General features: G+C 43.8%; 1 protein-coding gene across 1 annotated transcript in view; it reads right to left on the reverse strand.

The window, feature by feature from the left end:
* necab1 (N-terminal EF-hand calcium binding protein 1) overlaps nucleotides 1-9,042 on the reverse strand; it is a gene marked incomplete in the record, with an annotated part of 107,765 nt that extends 98,723 nt beyond the window's left edge. Inside the window, 1 exon segment of the mRNA XM_031795005.1 lies at nucleotides 8,786-9,042. Coding sequence (XP_031650865.1) covers nucleotides 8,786-8,875 — 90 coding nt within the window.
* Nucleotides 9,043-13,123: the final 4,081 nt, after the last annotated feature.

The following is a 13,123-nucleotide window of genomic DNA, read 5'->3' on the forward strand; positions in this document are numbered from 1 at the left end:
TATCAGAGCAGAGAGATGCTCATGTCTATCAAAGCAGAGAGACGCTCATGTCTATCAAAGCAGAGAGACGCTCATGTCTATCAGAGCAGAGAGACGCTCATGTCTATCAGAGCAGAGAGGTGCTCATGTCTATCAGAGCAGAGAGGTCCTCATGTCTATCAGAGCAGAGAGGTGCTCATGTCTATCAGAGCAGAGAGAAGCTCATGTCTATCAGAGCAGAGAGATGCTCATGTCTATCAAAGCAGAGAGACGCTCATGTCTATCAGAGCAGAGAGATGCTCATGTCTATCAGAGCAGAGAGATGCTCGTGTCTATCAAAGCAGAGAGACGCTCATGTCTATCAAAGCAGAGAGATGCTCATGTCTATCAGAGCAGAGAGGTGCTCATGTCTATCAGAGCAGAGAGAAGCTCATGTCTATCAGAGCAGAGAGATGCTCATGTCTATCAAAGCAGAGAGACGCTCATGTCTATCAGAGCAGAGAGGTGCTCATGTCTATCAGAGCAGAGAGAAGCTCATGTCTATCAGAGCAGAGAGGTGCTCATGTCTATCAGAGCAGAGAGATGCTCATGTCTATCAGAGCAGAGAGATGCTCATGTCTATCAAAGCAGAGAGACGCTCATGTCTATCAGAGCAGAGAGGTGCTCATGTCTATCAGAGCAGAGAGAAGCTCATGTCTATCAGAGCAGAGAGGTGCTCATGTCTATCAGAGCAGAGAGATGCTCATGTATATCAGAGCAGAGAGATGCTCATGTCTATCAGAGCAGAGAGATGCTCATGTCTATCAGAGCAGAGAGATGCTCATGTCTATCAGAGCAGGGAGATGCTCATGTCTATCAGAGCAGAGAGATGTTCATGTCTATCAGAGCAGAGAGACACTCATGTCTATCAGAGCAGAGAGACACTCATGTCTATCAGAGCAGAGAGATGCTCATGTCTATCAGAGCAGAGAGATGCTCATGTCTATCAAAGCAGAGAGACGCTCATGTCTATCAAAGCAGAGAGACGCTCATGTCTATCAGAGCAGAGAGACGCTCATGTCTATCAGAGCAGAGAGGTGCTCATGTCTATCAGAGCAGAGAGGTCCTCATGTCTATCAGAGCAGAGAGGTGCTCATGTCTATCAGAGCAGAGAGAAGCTCATGTCTATCAGAGCAGAGAGATGCTCATGTCTATCAGAGCAGAGAGGTGCTCATGTCTATCAGAGCAGAGAGATGCTCATGTCTATCAGAGCAGAGAGATGCTCATGTCTATCAAAGCAGAGAGACGCTCATGTCTATCAGAGCAGAGAGGTGCTCATGTCTATCAGAGCAGAGAGAAGCTCATGTCTATCAGAGCAGAGAGGTGCTCATGTCTATCAGAGCAGAGAGATGCTCATGTATATCAGAGCAGAGAGATGCTCATGTCTATCAGAGCAGAGAGATGCTCATGTCTATCAGAGCAGAGAGATGCTCATGTCTATCAGAGCAGAGAGATGCTCATGTCTATCAGAGCAGAGAGACGCTCATGTCTATCAGAGCAGAGAGATGCTCATGTCTATCAGAGCAGAGAGACACTCATGTCTATCAGAGCAGAGAGACGCTCATGTCTATCAGAGCAGAGAGACGCTCATGTCTATCAGAGCAGAGAGATGCTCATGTCTATCAGAGCAGAGAGACGCTCATGTCTATCAGAGCAGAGAGACGCTCATGTCTATCAGAGCAGAGAGATGCTCATGTCTATCAGAGCAGGGAGATGCTCATGTCTATCAGAGCAGAGAGATGTTCATGTCTATCAGAGCAGAGAGACACTCATGTCTATCAGAGCAGAGAGACACTCATGTCTATCAGAGCAGAGAGATGCTCATGTCTATCAGAGCAGAGAGATGCTCATGTCTATCAGAGCAGAGAGATGCTCATGTCTAGAAAGGGAGAGATACATGCGTACTTCTCTCTGTCACCACAGCAATGATCATTCATTGGTCTATATAGGGTATGTCCCGCTAACCATAACCCCGGGCCAGCCCAACACAGGGCAAACCATAACCCCGGGCCAGCCCAACACAGGGCAAACGATAACCCTGGGCCAGCCCAACACAGGGCAAACCATAACCTCGGGCCAGCCCAACACAGGGCAAACCATAACCCCGGGCCAGCCCAATACAGGGCAAACCATAACCCCGGGCCAGCCCAACACAGGGCAAACCATAACCCCGGGCCAGCCAAACATGAATCAATTCTTAGGATATCATGCACTACTTTCACATCACATTTTTTGTTTGTTTTTGAATGAACTCTGATTGCTTTAGTTATAATTTTTACATTGCAAACAGAGCCATCCAGGACCTCTCTACCAGGCGGTGTCAGAGGAAGGCCCAAAAAATTGTCAGAGATTCCAGTCTCCCAAGTCATAGACTGTTCTCTCTGCAACTGCACAGCAAGCGGTACCGGAGTGCCAAGTCTATGACCAAGAGGCTCCTTAACAGCTTCTACCTCCAAAGCCATAAGACTGCTGAACAATTAATCAAATGGCCACCCGGACTCTCCCGTTCCACATCTCACCACCACTACCTTGGATTCCCCCCAGGACCTGTTCTACTCAGCCAACTCCAACCTCAGTCTCCACGTCTCACCAGCCAACTACCTTGGATTCCCCTGAGGACCTGTTTACCCTGTTCTACTCAGCCAACCCCAACCTCAGTCTCCACATCTGTTTTTTCTGCAACTCATCTGAGCTTCCCCGAATCTACACTCCGTATCTCCCTGTGTAATAATAAATATTGTGGTTCAATCATCCTTGTTTCCTCATCTGAGGGACAGGTTCCCCTGTGTCGCTCCGCTTAACACCCCCTGTATTTAGCCTAGTTATTGTTATTTTATTTTGTTACTTTTTTACTTTAGTTTATTTTGAAAATATTTTCTTAACTTCATTGTTGGTTAAGGGCTTGTGAGTAAGCATTTCACTTTTAAGGTCTACGCCTGTTGTATTCCACGCATGTGCCAAATAACATTTCATTTGAAAATAATATTTTCATGTCACGAGAGGTACTGGATCCTGGTAAATGGGATACTGGATCCTGGTAAATGAGATACTGGATCCTGGTAAATGAGATACCGGATCCTGGTAAATGGGATACCGGATCCTGGTAAATGGGATACCGGATCCTGGTAAATGGGATACTGGATCCTGGTAAATGGGATACTGGATCCTGGTAAATGGGATACCGGATCAAATCAAATCAAATGTATTTATATAGCCCTTCGTACATCAGCTGATATCTCAAAGTGCTGTACAGAAACCCAGCCTAAAACCCCAAACAGCAAGCAAATCAGGTGTAGAAGCACGGTAAATGGGATACCGGATCCTGGTAAATGGGATACCAGATCCTGGTAAATGGGATACCTGATCCTGGTAAATGGGATACCGGATCCTGGTAAATGGGATACCGGATCCTGGTAAATGGGATACCTGATCCTGGTAAATGAGATACCGGTTCCTGGTAAATGGGATACCTGATCCTGGTAAATGAGATACCGGATCCTGGTAAATGGGATACCGGATTCTGGTAAATGGGATACCGGATTCTGGTAAATGGGATACCGGATTCTGGTAAATGGGATACTGGATCCTGGTAAATGGGATACCGGATTCTGGTAAATGGGATACCGGATCCTGGTAAATGGGATACTGGATTCTGGTAAATGGGATACCGGATTCTGGTAAATGGGATACCGGATCCTGGTAAATGGGATACCGGATTCTGGTAAATGGGATACCTGATCCTGGTAAATGGGTTCTGGAAAGAAATAGTCTGCAACGTGTCTTTTTCCCGGCGCAGTTCAGAAGAAAGGTTAAGCCAAAACCAACGCCCCGTTATTCAGAGAGGAGTTCTACAAGGCCCTAACCCTAACCCTATTCAGAGAGGAGTTCTACAAGGCCCTAACCCTATTCAGAGAGGAGGTCTACAAGGCCCTAACCCTAACCCTATTCAGAGAGGAGTTCTACAAGGCCCTAACCCTAACCCTATTCAGAGAGGAGGTCTACAAGGCCCTAACCCTAACCCTATTCAGAGAGGAGTTCTACAAGGCCCTAACCCTATTCAGAGAGGAGTTCTACAAGGCCCTAACCCTATTCAGAGAGGAGGTCTACAAGGCTTTGACCCTAACCCTATTCAGAGAAGAGTTCTACACGGCCCTAACCCTAACCCTATTCAGAGAGGAGTTCTACAAGGCCCTAAACCTATTCAGAGAGGAGTTCTACAAGGCCCTAACCCTATTCAGAGAGGAGGTCTACAAGGCCCTAACCCTAACCCTATTCAGAGAGGAGTTCTACAAGGCCCTAACCCTAACCCTATTCAGAGAGGAGTTCTACAAGGCCCTAACCCTAACCCTATTCAGAGAGGAGGTCTACAAGGCCCTAACCCTATTCAGAGAGGAGGTCTACAAGGCCCTAACCCTAACCCTATACAGAGAGGAGTTCTACAAGGCCCTAACCCTATTCAGAGAGGAGGTCTACAAGGCCCTAACCCTAACCCTATTCAGAGAGGAGTTCTACAAGGCCCTAACCCTAACCCTATTCAGAGAGGAGTTCTACAAGGCCCTAACCCTAACCCTATTCAGAGAGGAGTTCTACAAGGCCCTAACCCTATTCAGAGAGGAGTTCTACAAGGCCCTAACCCTATTCAGAGAGGAGTTCTACAAAGCCCTAACCCTATTCAGAGAGGAGTTCTACAAGGCCCTAACCCTATTCAGAGAGGAGTTCTACAAGGCCCTAACCCTAACCCTATTCAGAGAGGAGGTCTACAAGGCCCTAACCCTAACCCTATTCAGAGAGGAGTTCTACAAGGCCCTAACCCTATTCAGAGAGGAGGTCTACAAGGCCCTAACCCTATTCAGAGAGGAGGTCTACAAGGCTTTGAGCCTAACCCTATTCAGAGAGGAGTTCTACAAGGCCCTAACCCTATTCAGAGAGGAGGTCTACAAGGCTTTGGGCCTAACCCTATTCAGAGAGGAGGTCTACAAGGCTTTGAGCCTAACCCTATTCAGAGAGGTCTACAAGGCCCTAACCCTAACCCTATTCAGAGAGGAGTTCTACAAGGCCCTAACCCTATTCAGAGAGGAGTTCTACAAGGCCCTAACCCTATTCAGAGAGGAGGTCTACAAGGCTTTGAGCCTAACCCTATTCAGAGAGGAGGTCTACAAGGCTTTGAGCCTAACCCTATTCAGAGAGGAGGTCTACAAGGCTTTGAGCCTAACCCTATTCAGAGAGGAGTTCTACAAGGCTTTGAGCCTAACCCTATTCAGAGAGGAGTTCTACAAGGCTTTGAGCCTCTCCAAGTCTGGAAGTGAATATCACACAGCGGGAAATTTCAGTCATTGATTAATAACATTTTCCCTTTTTCCCTTCAAAATTGAAAAACAACATAATGTTGTGGACTGAGCTAGCCATTAACGTCCCTTAACGCTCAAAGACAGATTCAATGGCTGGAGCGTAGTGAAAAACAACATAATGTTGTGGACTGAGCTAGCCATTAACGTCCCTTAACGCTCAAAGACAGATTCAATGGCTGGAGCGTAGTGAAAAACAACATAATGTTGTGGACTGAGCTAGCCATTAACGTCCCTTAACGCTCAAAGACAGATTCAATGACTGGAGCGTAGTGAAAAACAACATAATGTTGTGGACTGAGCTAGCCATTAACGTCCCTTAACGCTCAAAGACAGATTCAATGGCTGGAGCGTAGTGAAAAACAACATAATGTTAAGGACTGAGCTAGCCATTAACGTCCCTTAACGCTCAAAGACAGATTCAATGGCTGGAGCGTAGTGAAAAACAACATAATGTTGTGGACTGAGCTAGCCATTAACGTCCCTTAACGCTCAAAGACAGATTCAATGGCTGGAGCGTAGTGAAAAACAACATAATGTTGTGGACTGAGCTAGCCATTAACGTCCCTTAACGCTCAAAGACAGATTCAATGGCTAGAGCGTAGTGAAAAACAACATAATGTTGTGGACTGAGCTAGCCATTAACGTCCCTTAACGCTCAAAGACAGATTCAATGGCTGGAGCGTAGTGAAAAACAACATAATGTTGTGGACTGAGCTAGCCATTAACGTCCCTTAATGCTCAAAGACAGATTCAATGGCTGGAGCGTAGTGAATAATAAGCATATGTTTTAACCTGATAACAGACTACTAATGACAATAAAAACAACTTCAAATACCGACCTAGTAACGTTAAGTAGTAGTCTCGGGTTAACTTAGGTGACCTTCAATACAGGGAATTCAGCACAGTTCTCTGAGACATTTTTACAACTCATTGAAAATAAATACATGGGCAAATGTTACTGAACATGATCATAGGCCCGCATTACGGTAGGTCGCTAATTGTTCAATTATCTTGGAAGGTCACTGTGTCTCTGCGCTGATCGGCTGTGAGTGAGACAACGCTAGCTAGCCAATGAGAGTGTAGAAGAACGCCTCTCTGAATAACGGTGCGTGGTTGTGGCTTAAATGCGCTGGGGGAAAAAGACACGTCCGGCGAAACTGAGAGGTGCCGGATCCTGTTCCGGACACACAACAGGATCCTGTTCCGGATCCTGTTCCGGATCCTGTTCTGGATCCTGTTCTGGATCCTGTTCCGGATCCTGTTCTTGATCATGTTCTGGATCCTGTTCTGGATCCTGTTCTGGATCCTGTTCCGGATCCTGTTCTGGATCCTGTTCTGGTAGGATCCGGCTGAAATGAATCACTGGTACTGATATGTAATGTCAATAGTATTGACATTTCAATTCAATATCACTCATCACCAGATTTCCATGACTAATGACCCCAACCAGGAATAAAGCATCTGTTTAATTATACAGACTTCTGATTAAAGCAACGCTATCTTTCATCATTAGATGATTATAAAACAGAATACCTCATCTACAAAACCACATGGATGTATGAGAGGTTGGCGACATTAATCCAGACTATGCAAATAGACGGGAGTTGGCTGACAACATCAGGAAAATGATGCGCTTTCATTGGTGCCGTGCTTTGATATGATTCTCAGTGGTCAGATAGCAACGAGGTCAAGAATCTGCCAAGAGGGGAATCTTTGATCGTTTCAGCTTCTTTCGTGTTGTTCTTGATACCATGTCGTGTTTTGAGGTGTTATGACTGATTTCAATCGAAACAAACCCCGTCTGTTTTTGCCCCCACAACCCTGTCTGTTTTTGCCCCACAACCCTGTCTGTTTTGCCCCACAACCCTGTCTGTTTTTGACCCACAACCCTGTCTGTTTTGCCCCACAACCCTGTCTGTTTTTGCCCCACAACCCTGTCTGTTTTGCCCCACAACCCTGTCTGTTTTTGCCCCACAACCCTGTCTGTTTTTGCCCCACAACCCTGTCTGTTTTGCCCCACAACCCTGTCTGTTTTTGACCCACAACCCTGTCTGTTTTGCCCCACAACCCTGTCTGTTTTTGCCCCACAACCCTGTCTGTTTTGCCCCACAACCCTGTCTGTTTTTGCCCCACAACCCTGTCTGTTTTTGCCCCACAACCCTGTCTGTTTTTGCCCCACAACCCTGTCTGTTTTTGCCCCACAACCCTGTCTGCTTTTGCCCCACAACGCTGTCTGTTTTTGCCCCACAACCCTGTCTGTTTTGCCCTACAACCCCGTCTGTTTTTGCCCCACAACCCTGTCTGTTTTGCCCTACAACCCCGTCTATTTTTGCCCCACAACCCTGTCTGTTTTTGCCCCACAACCTCGTCTGTTTTGCCCCACAACCCCGTCTGTTTTGCCCCACAACCTCGTCTATCTTGCCCCACAACCCTGTCTGTTTTTGCCCCACAACCCTGTCTGTTTTTGCCCCACAACCCCGTCCGTTTTTGCCCCACAACCCCGTCCGTTTTTGCCCCACAACCCCGTCTGTTTTTGCCCCATAGTTGTGCACCAACCTGTCTATAGCCTACAAAATATGTCCATTATTTATATAGCAAATACATTATAAAGATCTGTAGGGATCCGTGTGAAATCAATTCAGCTAATTGGAGCAGCAAGTATTGGTGAGAATGAGTTAGAAGTGCTAACACGCCAAATGATGGTCAAACAACTATGACGCACCCAGCAGGTGATGCATTAATGGGAAAAGGTCAACTTTTGTAGTACTCCCAAATGGCACCCTATTCCCTACACAGTGCACTACTTTTTGTCAAATGTGGTGCACTATATAGGGAATAGGGTGGCACACATGAATTCACTTTATAACACTGTGAACTGAACACGTCTGGTGCTAGCCAGCCCTGCCAGCAGACAGACCCTCTGGTGATTTTACAGACACAGAATAGTGTAATAAAACGTGTAAAATCATTCATCTATGTGTTACATAATATACGGCATTGAATAGATATAGTGTAAGTATACATAAATAAACGTATACATGTATGGAATATATAGCGATACAAATAATGAATCTATGAGTTACGTAAGACAAAGTAGCTAGCCTATAAATGAAACATCATAGCCCAAGAAGGACGGATTGGAAATATTATTGACATTTTCCGATGAAATGCATTGCATTTGTCCTGCTTAAATTAAGAGAGGTATGTAAAATCTGTTAAAAAATGATGAATACATTTCTTTATCGATTAGTCTATCGAGAAGTTATTTGAAACTTGGCAAAACTGCTAAGCATTCTGTTTTCCCTGTCGATGAAACTATAGCCTACGGTCTCACAGTCACAGTATCAAGGGGAATAACGTTAACAATACACATCTTTCTGGATGAAGACCGCATGCCTCAAGTCATACATAGTACTTACATCCAGGAATATGGACATTCCTTTTTTCAATTCCAATGGAGCGGTGGCTTCATCCGAAAGCAACTGCACCGCCTCAGAAGAACAATCCATTTTACAGGTGATCTTTTTTTATGTTGGTAATAAACTAGTTGTGTTCAGTTGAATGAATCTAGTCTAAAAGTCAACGAAAAAAAACGACCTAAAGATCAGCTGATATGTTCCGACAGAATTCATACAACCGCTACCGCTGTGCATTTCAACTCGCGTTGCGTTCTACAGGTTGCCGTTGCGCGTCTCGATAGAAGGTGCGGCGGGAGGGGACGCGTTTTTCCGTCATAAAAGGGGAAAGACGGTGATGTTGAGCAGTGGGCTGCTGTAACTATGTTTCAGTATGTCGTTTGCATCCCAATGAGGATCATTATTTATGTTTCTTATAATGATGTTTACGTTAAAACAAATGTAGCACTATTGTTTTTTTATTTTTTATATTTCAACAAGTCATAATAGGCAGGCCATAATGGATCCTAATTAGTGTAGCTGTGTGATTACTTACGTATTTTATTTCACAATGTAAGCAAATGCTAATGTTATTTGATAGTGATGAGAGTAAATGTAATCTTACAAGATACCTTACAAATATATATATATTTTAAATGTAGCCTACCCTATTTAGGTGAATGATCAAATGTATTTAGCAAGCGTGTATTTTGTGAGAGATTTAGGAATAAGGACCAGATGGCCTGAAACAGGTTGTGATCTGACAAATACATAAACATAATCTAGAGGCCTCGGGACTTTTTCTTAGAACAGTCTTACCTCTTCCTACTTTTTTTTCCAGACACATTTTACATTAGTAGTCTGCTACTAATATACACAGAGTTCCTCCTCTGTGATTTAAAACGAGTTATTCAGGAGCAACACGACTGACTGTTGTGAGACGTGAGAACTCAAGAGGAGATGTTAACGCTGTAAAAGAAGCCTGTACAACAGCGATCTCTAGTGGTGTTTTAATAGAATGCACACAAACATAAATTCCACAGATTATATCAGAGTAAACAGAACATTTACTTTTTTTTTTGTCGCTTTGGTGCAATTTTCACAAGCACGTAGAACATTTTAACAACTCTTACTAAAAACTCAGACAGATCATCAAAAAAGATAGTTGTTTCAAAACTCTAAGCACATTTTCAATTGACTAATAAGTACAACACACAAAATCATACAGTCACTATTTCACCAAACTGAATCAGTGTTTAATCTAGAAATACATGTTTCACATTGCAATACAAGGTCATATAAAGGCATTGCTTTTTAATAATGCAATGCTCTGAACGGATGGATAAAGAGATCATGACATAACAGTGGACACAGTTGTGACAAGAGAAATTACCATCCGGAACGATAGCCATGAAATACGATCCTTTTTTCGGCTAATACGATTTAACAATGCCGTAAATTTGAGGGTTTCTTTATAGCAAAACGTCTATTAACCACTTCCTTGGTCGACCTTGAAATGGGACTGTATGTAACAGTCCGTCCCTCTCCTCGCCCCAAACTGGGCTCGATCCAGCCACCCTCTAAGCATCGTTACCCATCGCGCCACAAAAGTCGCAGCCCTTGCAGAGCAAGGGGAACTACTACTTCAAGGTCTCAGAGCAAGTGACGTCCCCGATTGAAACGCTATTAGTGCGGACCACCGCTAACTAGCAAAACCATTTCACATCGGGTACATGTAGGTGGACACCAAAGTTGCAGAGGGATTCATTTGACATGGTTAGCATACTGCATGCAACACAGTCTGTCTTACTCTCTTAATAAGGCAATTGTCCAATAATTCTTCTTTATACCCTTGTTTTGAATCCTTCACATACATCTTTGGCATCTACATCAAAGGATAAATCAGAGTCACAAAAGCGCCTAATGCAAGGAGTTGGCCATATGGTAAACTATGTCAATGAAGATAACTGCTGAAATGAAGAAAGGTATATATATATCAGTGGAGGCTCATCGGAGGAGGAAGAGGAGGACCATATTCCTCAGTCAATATCTTAAAAATAAAATAGTGAAACATTTAAAAAGGTACCCTGTCACCAAATAATGTATTAAAACACACTGTTTTGTAATGAAGGTCTACAGTAGCCTAAACAGCACTCTGTAGGGTAGCACCATGGTGTAGCAGGAGGACAGCTAGCTTCCATCCTCCTCTGGGTACAGTGACTTCAATACAAAACCTAGGAGGCTCTTGGTTCTCACCCCCTTCCATAGACTTACACAGTAATTATGACAACTTCCGGAGGACATCCTCTAACCTATCAGAGCTCTTGCAGCACGAACTGACATGTTTTCCACCCAATCAAAGAATCAGAGAATGAATCTAGTACTGAAAACATAAGCTACAGCTAGCTACCACTGCAGTGCATAAAAGAGAGAGAGAGAAAGACAATAGTTTAACAGTTTTTAACAAATTAATTTTAAAAATGGAGGAGCAAGAAAAAGAAAGAGAGCTAGCTATATTTTGTTTAAAAAAATATCACTTTCACTTACTTAGCTAACAAATGCAGCTAGCTAGTTTAGCCTACTCAAACACCTGGCTCAAACAGAGGGATGCTATGTTACCTAGCTGGCTATAACAGAGGAATGCCATGTTGCTAGCTGGCTATAACAGAAGGATGCTATGTTACCTAGCTGGCTATAACAGAAGGATGCTATGTTACCTAGCTGGCTATATCAGAGAGATGCTATGTTAGCTAGTTGGCTATAACAGAGGGATGCTATGTTACCTAGCTGGCTAAACAGAGGGATGCTATGTTACCTAGCTGGCTATAACAGAAGGATGCTATGTTAGCTAGCTGGCTATAACAGAGGGATGCTATGTTACCTAGCTGGCTATAACAGAAGGATGCTATGTTACCTAGCTGGCTATAACAGAAGGATGCTATGTTACCTAGCTGGCTATAACAGAAGGATGCTATGTTAGCTAGCTGGCTATAACAGAAGGATGCTATGTTAGCTAGCTGGCTATGACTGTCCAACACTGGAACTCTTCCAAGTCAAGGTAAGCTTTTGGTTTTACTAATGTATTGCCACTTGGGCCTGCTGGAGTAACTGCTAAACTGCTTACTGACTGTAAACTGTACTGCATGATTGTAGCGGGTTTACTAACAAGTTAGTTCTAGTAGATATGTTGACTATGACGTTACTCTAGCTAATATGGTGACATCGATGTAGGCTGTATGTAGCGGTTATTATATGGAGGTTTGGCTTGGAAAGTTTTTTTTCGCCTAGTCACAGACAGCTGCTATGTTGTGCATTGAAGTCCACAAGCAAAGGGAAAATGTGAGAGAGTGCAGATGCGTGAAGAAATACAACGAGCTGTTTGTCTGCCTATAAAAGTGAACTGTATTTGCGTGTGCTCAGTATTTGCGTGTGTTGATTCTGCCGATTCTGTTGAAAAACGTTTCTTAAAAGTAAACAAACGTAATGAAATGGAGATAAACATACCTAAATCTGTCCAATAGAAACTCTGGATTAATGATTACACACTAGATCAGCTAGATACAGGTAAGAGTGTGCAAGGCGGTATTGAAAGTGTCACTGTCACCTCAAATATTTATCTCGACCTGTGTGAACCTACGTTACAAACTTTCATTCGTAGTCTAGGTTGTATCAACCTGTCGGTAAAGGGGAAATTTGAGTATCAATCAATGTTACATTGAACTGGGTGAATGAGATCAGAATGAACGGCGTCCGCTTATAGCAATAAGGTCATAAAAAAAATCATGCCTGTCCACCCTCATCTTCAACAGCAGCTGATTTCTATCCGTTCTTTTCTATACACCTCAAGTGTGCAAGTACCGTACCTCAAGGACCTTCTTCTCTGGGTGGAGAGCTTGGACAGCCTGGTTGGAGCCTTGCTGTTCATAGTTGGTCTGATCACTGTGTCCTTCCCATTCGGCTGGGGGTACATCGTACTGAACGTGGCTGGGGGTACATCGTACTGAACGTGGCTGGGGGTACATCGTACTGAACGTGGCTGGGGGTACATCGTACTGAACGTGGCTGGGGGACACTTCTATGGCTATTGCCATCTTTCTTAACCAAAACATCCAAAAAATGAAATATGTTCTTTGTCTGATACGAATGTCAATTTCACGGATGGCGTCCTGCAATTCATGATCATCACCACCTGACCAAATGAAAGAAAAAGTTATCAATACATCTGATAAACAATTCCTACTCGAGAGGGTTTAGATACGATTAAACTTGATTTGAATCAAAGAACAGAAATGGACTTACCGCTGAGCTTGTCTAATGAAATATTGACTAAGAATTTTTTTCGGTTTGTATGTTGTTATTATC

Source organism: Oncorhynchus kisutch, linkage group LG17, assembly GCF_002021735.2.
Source record: "Oncorhynchus kisutch isolate 150728-3 linkage group LG17, Okis_V2, whole genome shotgun sequence".
Classification (NCBI taxonomy): Eukaryota; Metazoa; Chordata; class Actinopteri; order Salmoniformes; family Salmonidae; genus Oncorhynchus; species Oncorhynchus kisutch.